Consider the following 23,687-nt stretch of genomic DNA (forward strand, 5'->3'; position numbering starts at 1 on the left):
TATCGGCAGACTCAACAGCCTTGGTTTCTCAATTGACTGCCTCGCCTGGTTCACCAACTACTTCTCAGACAGAGATCAGTGTGTCAAATCGGAGGGCCTGTTGTCCGGACCTCCACCTCGAACTCTCTATGGGGGTGCCACAGGTTTCAATTCTTGGGCCGACTCTTTTCTCTGTATACATCAATGATGTTGCTCTTGCTGCTGGTGATTCACTGATCCACCTCTATGCAGACGACACCAATCTGTATACTTCTGGCCCTTCTTTGGACACTGTGTTAACTAACCTCCAGATGAGCTTCAATGCCATACAACTCTCCTTCCGTGACCTCCAACTACTCTTAAATGCAAGTAAAACTAAATGCATGCTCTTCAACCGATCGCTGCCCACACCTGCCCGCCCGTCCAGCATCACTACTCTGGACGGTTCTGACTTAGGTATTTGTGGTTGTCCACATATTCTATGTGTCTGGTTAGACTGTAAACTCTCCTTCCAGACTCACATTAAGCATCTCCAATCAAAAACTAAATCTAGAATCGGCTTCCTATTTCGCAACAAAGCATCCTTCACTCATGCTTCCAAACATACCCTCGTAAAACTGACTATCCTACCGATCCTTGACTTCGGTGATGTCATTTACAAAATAGCCTCCAACACTCTACTCAGAAAAATGGATGCAGTCTATCACAGTGCCATCCGTTTTGTCACCAAAGCCCCATGTACTATCCACCACTGCGACCTGTATGCTCTCGCTGCCTGGCCCTCACTTCATATTTGTCGCCAAACCCACTGGCTCCAGGTCATCTATAAGTCTTTGCTAGGTAAAACCCCTTCCCCCCTTATCTCAGCTCACTGGTCACAATAGCAGCACCCACCCACAGCACGCGCTCCAGCAGGTATATTTCACTGGTCACCCCTAAAGCCAATTCCCCCTTTGGCCGCCTTTCCTTCCAGTTCTCTGCTGCCAATGACTGGAACAATCTGCAAAAATCACTGAAGGTGGAGACTCAAATCTCCCTCACTAACTTTAAACACCAGCTGTCAGAGCAGCTCACAGATCACTGCACCTGTACATAGCCCATCTGTAAATTGCCCATCCAACTACCTCATCCCCATACTGTTATTTATTTGATTTACTTTGCTCCTTTGCACCCCAGTATCTCTACTTGCACACTCATCTTCTGCACATCTATAACTCCAGTGTTTAATTGCTATATTGTAATTATTTCGTCACTATGGCCTATTTATTGCCTTACCTCCCTTATCCTACCTCATTTGCACACACTGTATATAGACTTTTTCTATTGTATTTTTGACTGTATGTTTGTTTTTTACATATGTAACTCTGTGTTGTTGTTTGTGTCACACTGCTTTGCTTTATCTTGGCCAGTTCGCAGTTGTAAATGAGAACTTGTTCTCAACTAGCCTGCCTGGTTAAATAAAGGTGAAATAAAAAAATAACGTAGCAAGTTAGGATAATTAGGTTAAGTTTAGGAAAAGGTTTAGGGTTAGCTAAAATGCAAAACATTTTAGAATAGTTTGACAATTAGGAACCCTTCTAGCCATGAAAGTGATACAGCCTCTGTCGCGGGGGATGATGACATCGGTGAATAAAAATCATAAATCCCGTTCACTTTCAAAAACAACCGTTTTTACGTATGACTGCATTTCATCATCTATAGGTAGAACATAACGTCACCTTTTAACATGGTTAGCTCAATTGTCGTGAATTCTCATATGGTTTTGAACAACTTATTTATTTTTAAGAATATATCACAATTTCACACTATTGATTTGTTTATGTAATTATTTGTTTATTTATTTAAATGAACTGAACAATGAAATTCAGCGCTCAGTTGCCAATGTGTACATCATGACAATAAACTAAACCTTTCTTTATTGGCTTTAGGCCCCAAAATAAAAACTGTCTAAAGCTCCATTTTAATCTACAATACTCGCTATTCTCTAAGAATTTTGCATGTCACATTTCAGTAAGAGTGTAATCTGATTGAGACAAACCCATGAACAAAATAAATGTTCTGTTCTACTTGAAGTGATGTCAACGCGCCAGCAGGGGGCAATCTTCCCCCTTAGGTGCTGTTGTGAGGACAACAGTTAGAGAGGATGGAAGCCTAAAATTCATATGTGGACATACGCTATAGTAGTTAGAGCTAGAGAAGATATGGATACTTAGAATTCGTAAATTGCTGTATTAATCACTTGAATGCCATTCTCAACTACGTGCTTTAAAATACAAGTTGAATGCATTGGGGGATTAAATCAAAACAAATTGTATTTGTCACACACAGTGAATCATCATGTATACATTTTGCAGTGAAATGCTTGCATGCTAGGCTATCTCACTCAACATTATTATTACATGCCTATTGCATGTATAAGCAACATGTAATAATTCACTTGTCTGTTGGCTACGTCTTCTCTCCTCATTCACCTGGTTAAAAGTACAATACTGTCTGGTTTTGATCAGATATGGCAGATACACACATGGTTTCAGTTCTGTTTGCTTTCAGGGCAGTACATGTAACCCAATACATGTGATTGTGCAGGCTATTCTGAAAACACTTCCCCCATCCACTTTTCTATGGGCTCATTGTCATGAACGACTTCCCCTTTTGCTCTGACATTGGCAGGATGTTTTTACACAATGAAGTGCATCCTCCATATTGACTTTTAAAAAGGAACCTGTTCTGATAAGTGTGACTCATGTCACACTACATCTGTCTATTATGAATCATTCCAATAACTTTTTATTCATTAGTGTGATTAATAAAGCTCATCCTTTCTTCTTCAATTATTAAAAAAATATATACACAGTTCTTACCATATGGATTTGGACGTCTTGGGTTGATAAATGAGTCCCCCAGAGGTGCCTGTCCTACATTGCAGATACAATCTCCTCCTCCTCCAGTCTGGTGTTGCTCCTCAGCTCGTCCAAGTATGTGTTCTTTGGCCTTACCGTTCTGCTGACACCATGTTGTGGTTGCCAGATGATTAGTTCACTAAAGTTGTTGTTTTTAGTTAGGCTATGGAATACATTTCCCAGTACTTCATGTACCCCAACCGTCCACCAGGGGGAAGCACTATTTAACATTTTAGTGTGAATCCCACTAAAGTGTAAAGCTCTAAATCAAAACATCACTTTGGACCTTGTTTAAATAAGAAGTAGTGACACAACACAAACATTATGGAAAGTGGTAAAATATTTAATTCAAGAAAATAACATATAATAATACTATTGTGTTACATTTTTTACATATTTATTTATTTATTCGTTCCCTCTTCACAGTAATCAACATGCAAAATAGATAGGCTACAGAATGAAATAAAGCTAGAAAATGAAAAAACATGTTCTTATAAGTTAAAACGAACAATGGTGACCCTGGCCCGTGACCCCACTCTCAGGAGTTGTGATATGCAAGAAATACATTTCCATTACACATTTGTACAAGAAACACCCACAGGTGACAAATATAAGCACCCCCAAATTATTATTATTTTGCCTTTCCCTAACCTTAACCCAAACATTAACCTCAGTCAAACTATACCTACATTTAAACTTAACCCTCGTTCCTAAACCTAAACTCAATTAATTTTACCGCTACGACTAAATTGAGTTTTTCTTCTGCCGGTCTAATAGCCACCACCTATTTTTATACATTGGGACGAACTTCAGCATTGTTTTTAATGACTGCTGAAAAGCGAATGACTTTGACCTGTTTGGTTTTTGCCTTGATGTCCTGCCACAGGTACTCTGGAGACAACACCTTGCTGGGCTTATTGTCGAGCAGGTACCTGTTGAGGTGGCTCTCCTCCTGCCAGGCAGCCTCGATGGAATTCCCCGCATCCTCCTCAAACCGGGTCCGACATACCTTTGTTAGTGTGTACACATCCTCCACGAACCCTCCGATCATAGCCCCGCCATAGTAGTAGTCTCCCTCATCCATGGGGATGTAGGCAGTCGAGGCTAGACGCCGTTCGTACGGGAAGCGGTCACGCGACTGCTCGTAGTAGCCTGGGTGTATCACAGCAACCAGCCTTCCAAGAGACTCGGACCCCCAGCGAGCGTGGAACTTGCTGTCTACGTCCAGACAGAAGATGTAGTCGGCCTCCCTTCTGATCTGACGTTCGATGGTGGTCTGGATGAACTCCATCCTCCGGGCTGATATCTCCTGCCAACGGTTTGAACCCGGGACCTGGATCACACTCAAATGTCTCCCCTGAAACAGGTTCACTGAAGGAACATCGTGGGGACGATCAGTGAAAACATAGTAGCGCACGTGGAAGCCGACCATGAAGTGCTTCTCTGCTGTCTCCAGAAAATCTTGGAGAAATCTGACGTATCTGTCAGTATTTAAAGGCATACATATCATAAGGATTAACAAGTGCCTTGCTTAAGGACACAACAGCAGTAGGTCGCAACTGAGATTTTGATGTCAGCACACCTCTAACTGATGGGGTGGCAGGTAGCCTAGAGGTTAAGATTGTTGGGCCAGTAACCTAAAGGTCACTGGTTCAAATCCCTGAACCAAGCCAAGGTGGAAACATCTGCTGTTCTGTCCTTGAGCAAAGCAGTTAACCCCCAACATCAATTGCTCCCCCGCACCTCTCTGAATCAGAGTTGTTGGGTTAAATGTGTAAGACATTTTGGTTGAATGCATTCAGTTGTGCAATTGACTAGGTATCCCCTTAACTGCATCATCATTCTCATAGGATAATATACCACTTTCTGACCAGTATACCGTCTAGATAATTACATGAAGTGGAACAATTATTTACGTGTTCCAAGGCATGAATCCTGACAGCGTCATAACATTTTATTACCTGCCATGTTACATCAGGTACTTATGACCTTATAGTTGCATTGTTGAAAAAGTATTGATAGTTCAACTTCCCTTTTGAATATTTGTCAAAAGTTGTACTCACTTTCCAACGGCAAACACAGTGGTTGCTATGGTGAGGTTCATGGGCTTGTAGATCTTGTCGATTAGCACAGGGTCAAAGGTGCCTTCCCAGACGATGGGTGCCAACCACGGGGTCACTGACACCACATCAGTACGTCTACAGAAACAGAACAAAGATCTTGCCTGACTGTGTTGTACTGACCAGAGCCATGTTATGATCTCAATACTTCTATGGTACTGGCAATTAAAGAACCTTGAAACAAGCTGTGGTGTATTAGGCTACACCTCCCCACACTGATGTGTCAGACACTAATGTCAGGTGTGGCCTCCTAATATGTCAAAGCTCCCCACACTGATGTATCAGACACTAATGTCAGGTGTGGCCTCCTAATATATCAAAGCTCCCCACACTGATGTGTCAGACACTTACAGTACGTCAGCTAATATGACTTTAATGCCCAAGATATTGAAGTGACATTCGATGAGCAGGTGTTTAGTGAGTCCTCCAGACCAAAGGCAGTGGGGATGACCAGGGTGTTCTCTTGATAAGTGCATGAATTTGACAATTTTCCTGGCCTGTTAAGCATACAAATTTGTACGAATACTTATAGATGTCAGGGGAAATGTATGGAGTAAAAAGTACATTATTTTTCATTAGGAGTGTATTGAAGTAAAAGTAAAAGTAGTCAAAAATATATATAGTCAAGTACAGATATCCCAAAAAACAAGTAGTACTTTAAAGTGTTTTTACTTAAGTAATTTACACCACTGGTTTTAATACGAGAAAAAGCCTAGAATTTTACAATGGCTCTGCCGTGGTTCTGTGTAGGCTAGTTATGCTAATATATTTGAGACCAGTGTATTGCAGTTCATTTCATCTTTGACTTCTTTGAATTTTGTCTGAGTTCATTGACAAATCAGACCACAGGACTCCTTTCCACACAGATTTACTTGGTCCGTGGTGGGTCTGTGAAAACTATGGAATTATTTTGAAGACTATAAGGGCACAAGGCGAGATCCAAATGTAGACACGGGAGGCAGATGGTTTGAGTCTTTGATATTTATTAAACAATCCAAAAGAGGTTGGCAAGAGAATGATCGTGGACAGGCAAAAGGTCAAAACCAGTTCAGAGTCCAGGAGGTAGAGTGGCAGGCAGGCACGAGGTCAGGGCAGGCCGAATGGTCAGGCAGGAGGGTACAGAGTCCAGAAAACAGTCAAGGGTCAAAACCGTGAGGACTAGCAAAAAGAGAATAGAAGCAGGAGTATGGGAAAACACGCTAATTGACTTGAAAAACATACAAGACGAACTGGCACAGAGAAACAGGAAACACAGGAATAAATACACCAGGGAAAATAAGTGACACCTGAGGGGGTGGAGACAATCACAAGGACAGGTGAAACAGATCAGGATGTGACAAAGACAGGTTTATAATCTATTAATCTGTTATAGTATTTCTAAGTAGCAGCCAATGCGGAAAATACAAAACAGCTGATTGTTGAGTTGTGGCTGTCAATGAACAGCGGGCAGCAGCTAGAAGGTATTTGGGCAACATTTCAAAATATCATTACGGTTCAAATCTGTTTGAATTGGTGAGTGCCACTGGAAAGTTGGTGGACTCTTATTTCCTCCTCATATTATAGGCCTAAATTCTGTGAATCCACTATTTTTATTGGCCTATGCTATTGGTTGCATTTAAGTTAATGTTTATTTTGCTTTATTGATCTCAGTATGTAAATGACAAAGTAGCTTATCATTTTGATTATTTGGGTGATATAAAAATATATAATTTTAATGTTTCCAGTCATGGAAAAATTCCCTGGCAGCCAAATCTGTCAGGGAAACTACTATGATAGAACATTCAGATTTTTCTGACTGACTGTGGCGCTCTTTACCCGAATTGTTAGGATTTTCTTGTGATCACAACAAAACGAATTATTTTGCTCAAATAGAGATAATTAAATTGTGTTTTCTTTGAAAAGATGGGCCTGGCTAAGAATATAACATTCCGTTTTCTGCCCGGGTGTGGTGCTGTTTACCACAATTTTATGGATTATCTTGTGACAGAACAAAACTACTATAATCCTAACATCATAACTTTAAAACTACCATATTACCTTTTAAAAGTAAAAAGTACCATGACTTGTGGGGGGAAATTCTCAGTTTCTCAACTAACCTGCTGCCCTTCTGGTCCTCATCAATTGTAATTTCTCTGTTGGAATCCATAAAACCATAAAATAACGTTCCCCTTAATACAATCCAAGCCTCAAACCAAACCCTGTTAGTAAGTATCAGACAATACTGTGACTTTAATTTCACACTATAGCGACATTGGGCTGTAATAGATTAACAGAACTTGATCTTACCTGTTGAGTCTTTCAGAGAAGAAGCTGAAGTAGACATACCTTTGGGGAAGCAGGAGAGAATCAGTTCAAGTCTGTCATGAAAACATTAATGGTCTTTTTACACGAACAAAATGTGTTGCCGGGGCAGCCTTTCTTACACATCAGTTGTTACTTTTATTTTAAATATAATTCATACTCTTACGCCAGTACACAACACAAGGACACAATTAGCTTCACAAGATGGCAATCCTACGTATTTTCGTGGAGTTACAAAATACGGGGAAGCACCCATTTGCGTTTCTTATTGTATTGAGGAGGGTGTAAATTAGACTTAACACTATCCTTACATTACCTTGGATGTGGTGTTGCCAAAGCCACATTCATGCTGCATGTCTGTGCAGCTATTAACATACCGTGAATACCATAGTACCCTCAAGTAGGCAAGATATTTAAAGTATACAGGAGCTTTTCAATTAAACCATATTGCACATGGTTTCTCAACACTTGAAAAATGCAACGGTACACGAGTGTGCAGACATTTTTAAAGGGTTATTTTTTTTTGCTTTTAACAAAAATACTGTACTGATATTAATTGCATGTGGCTTCAGAGAGTCATTGTCTTTATTCAATGCCCATCAGAGAGGGGTATGTGGTGTAGAAGTGTCCCAAGATACCTAGTTAATATAGTGAATAGTTTGATTAAAACTTGAGAAGTTCAATGACTGTTTAGTTAGTGCTTCCCTCAACCATGCAACAGAACCTGTTGGTTAATCATTGTGTTAACTTTGTTTCCTTTCCTTTCCTTTTTGACCAGGCTGAAAAGAAAGCCTCAGTCATTCAGTTTGCATTGACTATTGTTGTCACGCCCTGACCATAGTTTGCTTTGTATGTTTTATGTTTTGTTTGGTCAGGGTGTGATCTGAGTGGGCATTCTATGTTGTATGTCTGGTTTGTCTATTTCTATGTGTTCGGCCTGATATGGTTCTCAATCAGAGACAGGTGTTTTGCGTTGTGATTGGGAACCATATTTAGGTAGCCTGTTTTGTATTGTGGGTTGTGGGTTATTGTCTGTGTTAGTTGCTTGTGTCTGCACTATTATATATAGTGTCACGTTCGTTTTGTTGTTTGTATTAGTTTGGTTAGGTTTTCTTCTTAAATAAATAGAAGAATGTATTCACTTCACGCTGCGCCTTGGTCCTCCTCTCTTCCACCATACAACGAACGTGACAATTGTGGAGGAACGGGAATTCAATATGTTGCCACTCAGCCTGTAATGGGTCCTAGTTGTAGCTGGTGTAGAGAATCAGGCGCAGGACAGCAGATTTGAGTAATCAAACGTACTTTACTCAAAATGTAAAATATACAAAGTAACGAAAACACGTCCACAATGACAGACCGAAAATACAAATAAACAACCACTCACAAAAACCATGGGGGGAACAGAGGGTTAAATAATGAACAAGTGATTGTGGGATTGAAAACAGGTGTGTGAAACAAAGACAAAACAAATGGAAAATGAAAAGTGGATCGGCGGTAGCTAGAAAGCCGGCGACGTCGACTGCCGAAAGCCGCCCGAACAAGGAGAGGGACCGACTTCGGCGGAAGTCGTGACACAGCCCAAACTAAGAACCTGTTTGTGATATGTGTTAGGCAGGGCTCCCCATGCTCTTGTTTCCATGGCGTAGTATGCCCTTTAGACACACAAATCAAATTGTATTTGTCACATGCACCGAATACACATGCACCGAACAGGTGTGAATCTTACCTTGAATTGCTTACTTTACAAGCCCTTCAAGAAATAGAGTTAAGAAAATATTTGCTAAATAATCTAAAGTAAAAAAATATATAATCAAAAAGTAACACAAGAAAATTACATAACAATAACGAGGCTACGGTATATACAGGGGATACCGGTACCGAGTCAGTGTGCGGGGGTACAGGTTAGTCGAGGTAATTTGTACATGTAGGTAGGGGTAAAGTGACTATGCATAGATAATAAACAGCGAGTAGCAGCAGAATAAAATCATGGGGGGGGGGGGGGGGGGGGGTTGTTAATGTAATAGTCCAGGTGGCCATTTGATTAACTGTTCAGCAGTCTTATGGCTTGGGGGTAGAAGAGCCTTTTGAACCTTTTGAACCTAGACTTGGCGCTTCAGGACCACTTGTCGTGCGGTAGCAGAGAGAACAGTCTATGACTTGGGTGACTGGAGTCTTTTTTTGGCCTTCCTCTGAAACCAGCTAGTATATAGGTCCTGGATGGCAGGAAGCCCCAGTGACGTACTGGGCCGTACGCACTACCCTCTGTAGCGCCTTACGGTCAGATGCCGAGCAGTTGTCATACCAGGCGGTGATGCAACCGGTCAGGATGCTCTCGATGGTGCAGCTGTAGAACTTTTTGAGGATCTTGGGACCCATGCCAAATCTTTTCAGTCTCCTGAGGGGGAAAAGGTGTTGCTGTGCCCTCTTCACAACTGTCGTTAGTGATGTGGACACCAAGGAACTTGAAACTCTTGACCCGCTCCACTGCAGCCCCGTCAATGTTAATGAGGGCCTGTTTAGTCCTCCTTTTCCTATAGTCCACGATCATCTCCTTTGTTTTGCTCACACTGAGGGAGAGGTTGTTGTCCTGGCCCCACACTACCAGGTCTCTGACCTCCTCCCTATATGCTGTCTCATCGTTGTCTGTGATTAGGCCTACCACTGTTGTGTCGTCAGCAAACTTAATGATGGTGTTGGAGTTGTGCTTGGCCACACAGTTGTGGGTGAACAGGAAGTACGGGAAGGGACTAAGCACGCACCCCTGAGGGGCTCCAGTGCTGAGGATCAGAGTGGCAGATGCGTTGTTGCCTACCATTACCACCTGTGGGCGGCCCGTCAGGAAGTCCAGGATCCAATTGCAGAGGGAGATGTTTAGTCCTAGGGTCCTTAGCTTAGTTATGAGCTTTGTGGGCACTATGGTGTTAAATGCTGAGCTGTAGTCAATGAACAGCATTCTCACATAGGTGTTCCTTTTGTCAAGGTGGGAAGGGGCAGTGTGGATTAAGATTGTGTCATCTGTGGATTTTTTGGGGCGGTATACGAAATGGAGTGTGTCTAGGGTTTCCGGCATGATGGTGTTGATGTGAGCTTTGACCAGCCTTTCAAACCACTTCATGGCTACTGACGTGAGTGCTACGGGGTGGTAATCATTTAGGCAGGTTACCTTCACTTTCTCGGGCACAAGGACTATGTTGGTCTGTTTGAAAAATGTAGGTATTACAGACTCGGTCAGGGAAGGGTTAAAAATGTCAGTGAAGACACTTGCCAGTTTGTCTGCGCATGCTTTGAGTACACGTCCTGGTAACCCGTCTGGACCTGCGGCCTTGTGAAAGTTAACCTGTTAGAAGGTCTTGCTCACATCGGCTACGGAGAGCATGATCACACAGTTGTCCAGAACAGCTGCTGCTCTGATGCATGCTTAAGTGTTGCTTGCCTCGAAGCAAGCATAAAAGGCATTTATCTCATCTGGGAGGCTAGCGTCACTGGGCAGCTTGTGGCTGGGTTTCCCTTTGTAGCACATACGTCTGCAAGCTCTGCCACATCCGACCAGCATCAGAGCCGGTGTAGTAGCATTCAATCTTAGTCCTGTATTGAAGCTTTGCCTGTTTGATGGTTCGTCTGAGGGCATAGCTGGATTTCTTAGTGATTAGTATCCCGCTCCTTGAAAACGGAAGCTCTAGCCCCAGCTCGGTGCGGATATTGCCTGTAATCCATGGCTTCTGGTTGGGATATGTCCATACGGTCACTGTGGGGACTACGTTGTTGATGGACTTAATGATGAAGCGGTGACTGAGGTGGTATTGGATGAATCCCGGAACGCATTCCAGTCTGTGCTAGCAAAACAGTCCTGTAGCGTAGCATCTGCGTCATCTGACCACTTCCATATTGAGTGAGTCACTGGTACTTTCTGCTTTAGTTTTTGCTTGTAAGCAGGAATCAGGAGGATTTGTATGCATCTTTGCTGCAGAAATGTTTTGGTACCCTTCCCCAGATCTGTGCCTCGACACAATTCTGTCTCGGAGCTCTACGGACAATTCCTTAGACCTCATGGCTTGGTATTTGCTCTGACATGTACTGTGAACTCTGGGACCTATATAGACAGGTGTGTGCCTTTCCAAATCACGTTCAATCAATTACATTTACCACAGGTGGACTCCAATCAAGTTGTAGAAACATCTCAAGGATGACCAACGGAAACAGGATGTACCTGAGCTCAATTACGAGTCTCATAGCAAAGGGTCTGAATACTTAGTAAATAAGGTATTTATTTATTTATTTTTAATACATTTGAAAAAAAATCTAAAAACTTGTTTTGGCTTTGGTATTATGGGGTATTGTGTATAGATTGATGTGGATTTTTATTTTATTTAATACATTTTATAATAAGACTGTAACGTAACAAAATGTGGAAAAAGTCAAGGGGTCTGAACTTTCCGAAGGCACTGCATGTATAGGGGTAAGGTGCCAAGTCAACAGGATAGTAGATAAACAGAGTACCATTAGCTTGTATGTGAGTGGGTGTGCGTATGTGTAGACTCAGTATACATGTATGTGCATATTATATGTGAATGAGCAGATGATGGGTTGAGTGTTTCTTTGAGTGTGCATAGAGACAGTGCAAAAATAAAAGTATCAATAGGGATGCAAGGTTAACTCAATCTGTGTAGCTTAATAAATGTTACATAGGGATGCAACATTGCAACATGTGATAGCATGAAACTAAACATATGACATTTTACATCCGCCTCCCGGGCATTAGCTAGGTGACCTGTTCAAAGCCAACGGCTTCTGTGAAAACACAGGATTGTTGATAAACGCTTTATCTGCCATCCCAATTCAAAACTAGTTTGAAAATTCTAATATATATTTTTATAGAGATGAGATTTTGTATGTTTCTGGACGATGCACCATATTGCCTTGTTGACAACATGTCAGAGCGGCGCAGATTACTGATTGATTTGAGATGGACGTTACTCCCTGTCATGGGCCATTGCCAAGTGCACCGCCGGCGGGTGTTTTCACCACCCATATGGCTGTCTTTTAAGTTCTAAATACTTTACTCTTTTGTGTTTTATTTACTTTTTGACACTAAACTGCAGTATGTATTCTGAACTTTAACAGTTACTTGAACATTAATATTTGTTGTATTGAACATAAACATTTAGGGTCCCTTCTACTTAAATTATTAACCTTCATTACACATTTGTAACAAGTATAAGTAGTACTGATTAGTAAGTGATCATGTCTTAATGTTTAACATTGTTTTTTGAATTTGGCGATTTTTCATTTGAACCCACCTTAGCAGGCATTGTTGAACACGTGTTCATTCCACTGAGCTGTAAGCCTCTGTCAGTGGTGCACATGATCTTGTTGGTGGTGGGAATGGATTGTATTATTATTGAACGTCAACTTGTTTGAGGTCCTGATCAATTACACCTCATAGCACAACAAACTGCTGAATACTATTTTTGAAATATATTTTCTTTCTTCAAACATGCATACAACATTGTGTAAAAATACACTATATATGCAAATGTATGTGGACACCTCTTCAAATGAGTGGATTCGTCAATTTCAGCCACACCCGTTGCTGACAGGCGCATAAAATCGTTTCTCCCTGCAGGCGGTCACTGAGTCCGAGGTGCTAAAGGAGCTACTTAAACTGGACCCCCAAAAAACATCTGGGTCAGATGGTTTAGACCCTTTCTTCTTTAAGGTTGCTGCCCCTATAATCGCCAAGCCTATCTCTGACCTTTTTAACCTGTCTCTCCTCTCTGGGGGGGTTCCCATTGCTTGGAAGGCAGCTACGATTCATCCTTTATTTAAAGGGGGAGATCAATGCTGATCCTTACTGTTATAGGCCTATTCCCTGTTTATCAAAAGGGCAGAAAAACTTGTCAATCAACTGACTGGCTTTCTTGATGTCTATAGTATTCTTTCTGGTATGCAACCTTAAAGGTCTTCAATGATGTCACCATTGCCCTTGATTCTAAGCAATGTTGTGCTGCTATTTTTATTGACTTGGCCAAAGCTTTTGATACAGTATAAGATTCCATTCTGGTGGGCCGGCTAAGGAGTATTGGTGTTTCTGAGGGGTCTTTGGCCTGGTTTGCTAACTACCTCTTTCAAAGAGTGCAGTGTATAAAGTCAGAACATCTGCTGTCTCAGCCACTGCCTGTCACCAAGGGTGTACCCCAAGGCTTGATCCTAGGCCCCATGCTCTTCTCAATTTACATCAACAACATAGTCCAGGCAGTAGGAATCTCTCTCATCCAGTTATATGCAGATGATACAGTCTTATACTCAGTTGGCCACTCCCCGAATTTTGTGTTAACCTCTCTAGGGTATGTGGGACTGTAGCGTCCCACCCCTTCAACAGCCAGTGAAACTGCAGGGCGCCAAACTCAAAACAACAGAAATCCCATAATTTAAATTCCTCAAGCATACGAGTATTTTACACCATTTTAAAGCTACACTTGTTGTAAATCCAGCCAAAGTGTCCGCTTTCAAAAAGGTTTTACGACGAAAGCACACCAAACGATTATGTTAGGTATGAGCCAAGTCACAGAAAAAGACAGCCATTTTTCCAGCTAAAGAGAGCATTAACAAAAAGCAGAAATATAGATAAAAGTAATCACTAACCTTTGATAATCTTCATCAGATGACACTCATAGGACTTCATGTTACACAATACATGTATTTTCTGTTCGGTAAAGTTCATATTTATATCCAAAAATCTGAGTTTAGGCAAGACGCTACTGTATCACTTGGCAAAAAGCCTGAGAAAATGCAGAGCCCCAAATTAAAATGATTTACTATGAAAATTACTATAAAATCAAACTTATATTAAATCACACATGAAAGATACCAAATTAAAGCTACACTGGTTGTGAATCCAGCCAACATTAATTCAAATCCATTTATTTGGAGCGTTTGATCCAGAGAAACACCGGTTCCAACTTGCTCAAACATGACGACAAAATATATCAAAGGTTACCTGTAAACTTTGCCAGAAAATGTCAAACTACTTTTGTAATATAACTTTAGGTATTTTTTAACGTTAATAATCGATAAAATTGAAGACGGGATGATCTGTGTTCAATACAGGACTAAAACGAAATGTTGCATGCCTTCTGTTTGATTGAAGCGCATGTACAGGACACCTGGAGTGCCTCGACTTCAAGATGGCCGTATTTCTTCATTACACAAAGGAATAACCTCAACCTATTTCTCATGACTGTTGACATCTAGTGGACGCCGTAGAAACTGCAAGCAATTTGCTTAGAAATCTGGTTTCCCAATGAAAACTGATTGAAAAGACAGTGACCTACACTGCATCGCAGTGCTAGCTGTGCCACCAGAGTCTCTGGGTTTGCGCCCAGGCTCTGTCACAGCCGGCCGCGACCGGGAGGTCCGTGGGGCGACGCACAATTGGCCTAGCGTCGTCCGGGTTAGGGAGGGTTTGGCCGGTAGGGATATCCTTGTCTCATCGCGCTCCAGCGACTCCTGTGGCGGGCCGGGCGCAGTGCGCGCTAACCAAGGGGGCCAGGTGCACGGTGTTTCCTCCGACACATTGGTGCGGCTGGCTTCCGGGTTGGAGGTGCGCTGTGTTAAGAAGCAGTGCGGCTTGGTTGGGTTGTGCTTCGGAGGACGCATGGCTTTCGACCTTCGTCTCTCCCGAGCCCGTACGGGAGTTGTAGCGATGAGACAAGATAGTAATTACTAGCGATTGGATACCACGAAAATTGGGGAGAAAAGGGGTTAAAAAAAAGAAAAAAGAAAAAGAAAAGACAGTGACCTCAAAAAAAAAAAATCTGAATGGTTTGTCCTCGGGGTTTCGCCTGCTAAATAAGTTCTGTTATACTCAAACAGTTTTAGAAACTTCAGAGTGTTTTCTATCAAAATCTACTAATAATATGCATATCTTATCTCCTGGGGAAGAGTAACTGGCAGTTGAATTTGGGTATGCTTTTCATCCAAACGTGAAAATGCTGCCCCCTACCCTAGAGAAGTTAAAGGCTCTACATCAAAGCTTTCTTAGTGTCCAACATGCTTTCTCTGCCCTTAACCTTGTTCTGAACACCTCCAAAACAAAGGCCATGTGGTTTGGTAAGAATAATGCCCCTCTCCCCACAGATGTGATTACTAACACCTAAGGGTTTGGAGCTTGAGGTTGTCACCTCATACAAGTACTTGGGAGTATGACTAGACGGTACACTGTCCTTCTCTCAGCACATATCAAAGTTGCAGGCTAAAGTTAAATCTAGACTTGGTTTCCTCTATTATAATCACTCCTCTTTCACCCCAGCTGCCAAACAAACCCTGATTCAGATGACCATCCTACTCATGCTTGATTACGGAGATGTAATTTATAGACCGGCAGGTAAGGGTGCTCTCGAGCGGTTAGACATTCTTTACCATTCGGCCATCAGATTTGCCACCAATGCTCCTTATTGGACACATCACTGCACTCTATACTCTTCTGTAAACTGGTCATCTCTGTATTGTCGTTGCAAGACCCACTTGATGCTTATTTATAAAACCCTCTTAGGCCTCACTCCCCCCTATCTGAGATATATACTGCAGCCCTCATCCTCCACATACAACACCTGTTCTGCCAGTCACATTCTGTTAAAGGTCCTCAAAGCACACATATCCCTGGGTCGCTCGTCTTTTCAGTTCGAGGCAGCTAGCGACTGGAACGAGCTGCAACAAACACTCAAACTGGATAGTTTTATCTCAATCTCTTCATTCAAAGACTCAATCATGGACACTCTTACTGACAGTTGTGGCTGCTTTGCGTGATGTATTGTTGTCTCTACCTTCTTGCCCTTTGTGCTGTTGTCTGTGCCTAATAATGTTTGTACCCTGTTTTGTGCTGCTACAATGTTGTTTTGTGACCATGTTGTTGTCATAATGTGTTGCCATGTGTTGCTGCCATGCTATGTTGTTGTCTTAGGTCTCTCTTATTGTAGTGTTGTGATATCTCTCTTGTCGTGATGTGTGTTTTGTCCAATATTTTTATTTAATTTATTTTTATTTTTAATCCAAGCCCCGTCCCCACAGGAGACGTTTTGCCTTTTGGTAGTCCGTCATTGTAAATAAGAATTTGTTCTTAACTGGCTTGCCTAGTTAAATAAAGTTAAAGCATTCTGATTGGTTGAGACGCGTTCTAAGCAATGTTCCCTCTAATGTATTTTGTCACTGAGCTAATTTCAGGTCTGCTGAGCGCAAACTTTAAACGTTGTTTAAATTATGTGCAACTTCCAGTTCTCGTTTACTGTGAACACTGAGGCTGTACACGCTTTAAGTTACAGTTTTAACAGTGGCCAAGTAGTCTACTGTGGCTATTTGATCATAATGTAGAACTACCAGAGTGGCCTACCATAAAAAACAATGGAGAAAATGCATTTGAACATGGAAATAGCTCCTCTATCATTCAGCCTACAGTAGCAGCCAATGTGTTGTGTTCAATGGCCATGCCTACATTCCATAAGACTTTTGGGGAAAAAATGCAGGGCTTGACATTAACCTCTTTGGGCTAGGGGGCAGTATTTTCAGGTCCGGATGAAAAGCATGCCCAGAGTAAACTATCTGCTACTCAGGCCCAGAAGCTAGGATATGCATATTATTAGTAGATTTGGATAGAAAACACCCTGAAGTTTCTAAAACTGTTTGAATGATGTCTGTGCGTATAACCGCACTCATATGGCAGAAAAATCTAACCAGGAAGTGGGAAATCTGAGGTTAATTATATGCATATTCTAGCTTTTATGGCTGAGTAGCAGGAAGTTTAATTTGGGCATGCTTTTCATCCAAAATGCCCAATGCTGCCCCCTACCCTAGTGAAGTTAATGAGAAGTTTATCTTTAACCTGTTTCTCCACTTGACCTTCAGACAAGGAGGTGACTGAACATGTTTTTGTGTTCTTTGATGCAAGAAACCACGTCACAAAATAAAATGCATTATTTCCATACCATTGTTACAGAGAATCAGACAAATTATGCAACCCTCTGCCTATTGGCTACTTAGCTTATTCAAGCCTGTCCCAAAATACAACATTGCCCCTTAAAGGAAAAAAAAAGCTCTTTACCTGACTCGCTTTTAAAATATGTCTAGAAATGTACATGTTTTGTGGTCTTCTAGGAGGCAATCACTACCTTATTGCTGGGTACATCTGTATTGCTTGCTGTTTGGGGTTTTAGACTGGGTTTCTGAATAAGCACTTTGTGACATCTGCTGATATAAAACGTTGATTTATTGATTAATCTGTAACTGGGTTAATAACTCACCAATCAGCAAATTATATGAACAAAATGTGCATAAGTGGCTACATGCCATGAACTCAAAACAAGCCATCTACTCACAACCACAGCTGTAAATACAGTCCAGTTCAATGTTAATTTCTTTTTAGAGTGTACAAACCCCTGTTGTTGCAAACCAAATGTTAGTCTGGAAGCAAGGGGAAATAACGTCTAGATGCCTTTTACAGTGGTGATTGAGTTAATTAATTGGCTGTCTGGGCTAATGGGACAGTGGATGAGCAGGGAATTCTCAGATGGAACACAAAACAAGATTCCCATTTTTGCGTCACAGATTTAACCATGCTAAACATTTTTTTTTTAGCATGGCTTAGAACTAATGTTCCCTCTAAGCTCACAGCCTCACAGCTCCCCAGGACTGCTGCGCAGAAGAACTATCAGCCCACAGAGAAAAGCATGAGATTGAACTTTTCCCTGTTAGTTAACACTATCAACATTTCCCTTTTTTTAATTTAACTAGACAAGTCAGTTAAGAACAAATTCTCATTTACAATGACGGCCTAGGAACAGTGGGTTAACTGCCTTGTTCAGGGGCAGAACAACAGGTTTTTACCTTGTCATCTCTGGGATTAGATCTAATAACCTTTCGGTTACTGGCCTAACGCTCTAACCACTAGGCTACCTGACGGCCCTTTACTGTTGCAATTGTGATCGAATCAATGCAATATTAGCCACTTTTAATGCAACATACCGAAAACAAAACATACTATGCAAGATATTTTGTTCTAGGCAGAACGGATCAGAGTAGGATTCTATTTCCCATGACTCAGCCCATGCTCCAGGCCTATATGCAAATAGGCCTATATGCAAATAGACCATTGTCATATATGTATCTGTGACATTAACATTGAACTGGACTGTAAGAAAAGGTTCCTGGAGGATCCTTTAGGGGTTTTTCAAATTGGAACTGTGGAGGAACCCCTATAAGCTCTTCAAAAAAAAAACATTAATGTTTCCACAAAGAACCTTTTGGGGTTCATTTTTAACCCCCTCTTCTTGTTATTATTATCTCAAATTCATATCGAAATATTTCAGTTGGGCAGTTAGATTCCTGCAAGAACCCCCAAGAACTAAAGAGGTTCCTCGATGAACCCCACCTTCTATGGGGTTCTTGGAATAACCTTTTGGGGTCATTTTTCAGTGGCAAAAACCCTAATGTACTTTTTTGGGGGGGATCTTAGAAGAACCTTTGTTGAACACCACATTTTTATGCAAATGTTGCTGTTTCTCTACATTTGCAACAAAGTTTCAATATTGATAGTTGATCTCCACTGTCCTATTGTGAATTAATGTGTCAGGATGAGATGGACATCTTTACTTAGCCAGTCGATTTTATGAATCAGAATAATTTTATGACTCTATTATACAAAGAAATGTCAATAGAAAAACAGGTCAAACGAAATGAAATGCAGCTACTTTGCTGTTATTGTGGTTGCACGGTTTGACTTGACTGTGTTAGCTGTAGTTTTCTAGCTAGCAAACATGGGATAACAGCGCTGCCAGCCAGGATGGCAATGTAACATTAAGGATGAAAAACTGGGTCGCGTCCATAGATATAGAATCAAAAGACTTCACAATTGGGTCGCATTTCTGGCAAGCTAACCGATAGAATGTACTGACAGCCAGCTTGGGACAAGACCTTTATTTTCACTGAGGAATGAAATAGTAGGTTATGAATACATTTTTCAAAATAAAGCGTTTTATTTCATTGGTAACCAGTTTTAGAAAAACAACTGTACACTCGAAGTTTTGCTAAATTACTTTTTTAGCACAGCTGTGCTGATCTACCGCAGTACAGCCATGCTAAAAAAGTAGTTTAGCACACCCTCTCATGTAGAATTGCTTTATTATACCATGGCATTGTTGAATACTTGTTTCTGATTGGCTTGAAGGGCATTCTAGAGCATGCATTATTTCCTTATAACACACAGTATATCAGCACAGTAGAATTCAATGGCTATATGTCATTCTTACATGTTCTATGTTTGAACTGCTTTTGAAAGCAAAATTTGACTTGAAAACATTATTGGCTTTGTCGAATTCGATGTTCATAATAACAAGCTAGGACTGATGGTTTGGTTAGCTAAACTAGCAAGTCTGTTTGGTTACCAAGGCAAATACTGTAGCTATCTATTAAACTTGCTAGCTACTTCAGTGGATGTTGAACACATTTCTACCTGCAAATGAACACATTTCTAGTGACAAACGTGATAAATAATAGCCATGGTATAAATGGGATAATCAATTTGGGGCTCTATGCGTTCTCTGGAAAATGATGCAACTCCTTGGAAGGTTAGTTCCACTTCGCTAACGCCTTCATAGAACACAACTTCCATGTTGTTAATTAATATTCCATAGAAAGTATAGCCCTTGATTATCCCTTACATAACCTATAATTTCAGTTTTGAAGAGTTATGTTATACATTTACGCCTAATTAAATCTCATTTCTTAAATCCATCCAACCCTTAACAGATTAGAACATACTCACAATCAAGAAATATATCAAATAAATGACATCTCAGAGCTCTTAGAAACTAATATGAAAATCTATCACAAAAGCACCTAATTTAATACCAGAAAAAGGAATAAACTGGAAGTAATGTCAAAATGGTTTACATACCCCAGAAGCAAGACTGTTCCAGCAATGACAAGCAGAACATATGGCTTGGCATTTGAACTAAAACGCATTGTTCCTCCAATAGTGTCACCAAAAGATTTCGTTGATCCTATTAATACTGGTCACAAGTAAGATAGTAGATAAATCTATCACCAGTATTGTAAATCAATCCTGGATTTAGGACCCAGTAAAATATGTTTGATATCAGTTTAAACTGGTGTGACAGGCAAACTAGTGTGATAGAAAAATGTGTGTGTATGTATTTTGTGTAGCCTATAATAAAGGAGGGGCTCCTTCCTGTTTCTTTCTCTTTGGCTGTGTAAAGGAGAGTGTAACTGGTGGCAGTAAAGTCAGACGCAGGAGAGCAGAACTAGGTCATGGCCGGAGCAGTTTAATTTCAAAATCAATGACATAAAGAAAATACCAACATGGGTACAAAACCCGATACGCACCAGTAACCATGTGCACAAGCACTTACAACAAACAATTCCACACAAAGACATGGGGGGAACAGAGGGTTAAATACACAACACTTAATGAGGGAAATGAGAACCAGGTATGTAGGAAAACAAAACAAGACATAACAAATGGAAAATGAAAAGTGGATCGACGATGGCTAGAAGACCAGTGACGCCGACCGCTACCCGAACAAGGAGAGGAACCGACTTCGGTGAAAGTCGTGACAGGCTGATTACCAAATCACCCCCTTCCGCTCACCCCTCCATTTGTGTTTTCATGCAAGCCTCGACCATATGCACAAGTGTCCCAAAGCTGAGGGAGGGAAAATGATGGAGGGTATATGGGCTAATTAGACCCTCCGATAGCCAGTTTGATGAGTCAGCTACACTGCAGGCTTCAGAGCGAAGTGGTAAAGATGCAGTAAAGAGGTCAATGGAACTGACCAAAACAAAGGAAATGCCATGGAAACATGTGGAGGAAAGATCCCGAATCTGTTCCTCCATAGCGTAAAGCTGTTGGTACTTGTCGATTTCCTTCAGGATCTCCTTAGTATCCAGATTGTCTCTTTACTGCAACCAGTTGTTTTACGAAAGATAACAATGAGTCTTTCCCATGACGACGAAAGGTGTCTGTAGTACAGCCAGCTAACGTAAACTCACGTAAACTCGTACATCGCCTTGGTCCTTTAGCGCGACTAGTGGGTGGATCTTTGCTATAAAATATCTCAGTAGCCTTTGTGTTGGGGCTCTGTCAACTAATCATCTGAGGTTGATTCGTCAACAAGCCACCGCTATTGCAAAGCTCTCACTAATAAAGATTCAGTTTACTTTTAACTCTGACTTGTGTGATAAGTTTGTCTCTCCTCATTTGATAATACAGAAATTAACCACCACACTCTTCACAAATGTTGTATTCCTTGAATACAAGGCTCCAGTTGGAGATTGAACAACCACATTTTCACTTTCTGCTCGGCATCATAGTCCCGTGTCTCCAGGTCACTCTGTGGTGTAGCTATATCTGGAAGCTTGCCCTTTAGGACTAATTGTCCGATTACACACAGTTCATTTTCTATGGGTGCAAATGCCTGGCTTGTCTCATAACACCCATTCTGAATAGCATTTTTTACTTCTCTTAGCTCTTTATCTGCAGCTGATGCTTCCTTCACTTCCCTTGTGGTCATTGCATTTAGAGTTGCGTTCACAGCCGCAAATGTTACATACTCCTCTGCTCTCTGTGTGTGTGTCTTTCACTGCAGTCTTTCCAATTAGACGAGACAGAGGGTCTGCAATGTTTTTCCCTGGTATGTGGATAACTCGAAAGTCATAGGGTTGAACGAGTAACAAATTGCTGAACTGTCTCACCAAGTTGATAAAATGTCGGTCTCGCGAACGCTGTTCACATGTGGTACGAAGTATGCATTTAACGCAGCCACAGCCCTGAGTAGCCCGTTGGTTTTCCGGTGTCTACGAGTGTGAAGAAAATGTCCTCATCTGTCCCAGGATGATGTAGAGGCAAAGCTCTCCTCTGTTGTTTGGTAACCGCATCAACGTCACCGGACAGTATTAATCCTTTACCATCCACAAACAGCTCAAACCATATCAACCACCTGGTCAAGTGTGGACCTAGTGTAGCAGGCTCACTATAGCAGTCAAACTTTGGCACAGTGTTTTCCATCTCGGCGACACTAATTCACTTTTCAGATTGAACTATCGTTTTCAAACGTTATCCTTGTCGCCATTGTACAACCTTATACTTACTACTTGTGCTAAGTTAACTTCACTAGGATAGGGGGCAGCATTCGGAATTGTGGATGAAAAGCGTGCCCAAATTAAACTGCCTGCTACTAAGGCCCAGAAGATAGGATATACATATAATAAGTAGATTTGGATAGAAAACACTCTAAAGTTTCAAACTGTTAAAATAATGTCTGAGTATAACAGAACTGATATGGCAGGCGAAAAGCCGAGGAAAATCCAACCAGGAAGTACTATTATTTTGAAAGGCTGTTTTTCCATTGTAAGCCTATCCACCATACAAAGACTTAGGACCCAGTTCACGAACTCCGTGTCTTCCTCTACATGTGGCCAGTCTTTAGGCATTGTTTCAGGCTTTTACTCTGAAAAATGAGGGAGATACAGCACTTTCAATCAGTGGCCAGTGGAAATTTCCATTCATCAGCCATGCGCCCTGATCGGGAACGCGCCTTTCTTGTTTCTCCTTTCCTATTTACGAAGCTTTTGTCCGGTTTAAATATTATTGATTATTTATGACAAAAACAACCGGAGGATTGATTTTAAACATCGTTTGGCATGTTTCTACTTACTTTGATTGTACTTTTTAAAAACTTTTCGTCTGAAATTAGTGCATGCGCTTTTTATTACTGGATTACTGGACAAAACGCGCAAACAAAAAGGAGGTATTTGGTCATGAGGGACATTATCGAACAAAACGAAAATGTATTGTCTAACATGGAGACCTGGGAGTGCCACCAGATGAAGATCATCAAAGGTAAGTGATTAATTTTAATGCTATTTCTGACTTTTGTGACACTCTCCTTGGCTGGAAAATGGCTCTATTGGGTTTCTGTGGCTAGGTGCAGACGTAACATAATCGCAAAGTGTGCTTTCGCCGTAAAGCGTTTTTGAAATCTGACACAGCAGTTGCATTAAGGAGAAGTTTATCTTTATTTCCATGAACAACACTTGTATCGTTTATCAATGTTTATGATGAGTATTTCTGTAATTTGATGTGGCTCTCTGCACTTTCACCGGATGTTTGTTTGAGACAATGCATTTCTGACCATAATGCGCCAATGTAAACTGAGATTTTTGGATATAAATTAGAGGTCGACCGATTAATCGGAATGGCCGATTAATTAGGGCCGATTTCAAGAAATCGGATATCGGTAATTTTGGACGCCAATTTTTCAATATTTTGTTTTACACACCTTTATTTAACTAGGCAAGTCAGTTAAGAACACATTCT

The 23,687-nt window shown here is 41.2% G+C and overlaps 1 protein-coding gene across 1 annotated transcript; it reads right to left on the reverse strand.

Annotated features, from left to right (window-relative positions):
* Positions 1–3,220: 3,220 nt before the first annotated feature.
* On the reverse strand, positions 3,221–20,503 carry LOC120044499 (globoside alpha-1,3-N-acetylgalactosaminyltransferase 1-like). The gene is made up of 4 exons (XM_038989155.1): positions 20,247–20,503; positions 7,286–7,324; positions 4,943–5,077; positions 3,221–4,360 (listed from the first exon to the last, which is right to left on the reverse strand). The coding sequence occupies exons 1-4, from the start codon at positions 20,312–20,314 to the stop codon at positions 3,670–3,672; spliced, it is 933 nt and encodes a 310-aa protein (XP_038845083.1). The 5' UTR covers positions 20,315–20,503; the 3' UTR covers positions 3,221–3,669.
* Between the last annotated feature and the right edge of the window lie 3,184 nt (positions 20,504–23,687).

This window comes from Salvelinus namaycush, chromosome 3 (assembly GCF_016432855.1).
Source record: "Salvelinus namaycush isolate Seneca chromosome 3, SaNama_1.0, whole genome shotgun sequence".
NCBI classification, from domain to species: domain Eukaryota; kingdom Metazoa; phylum Chordata; class Actinopteri; order Salmoniformes; family Salmonidae; genus Salvelinus; species Salvelinus namaycush.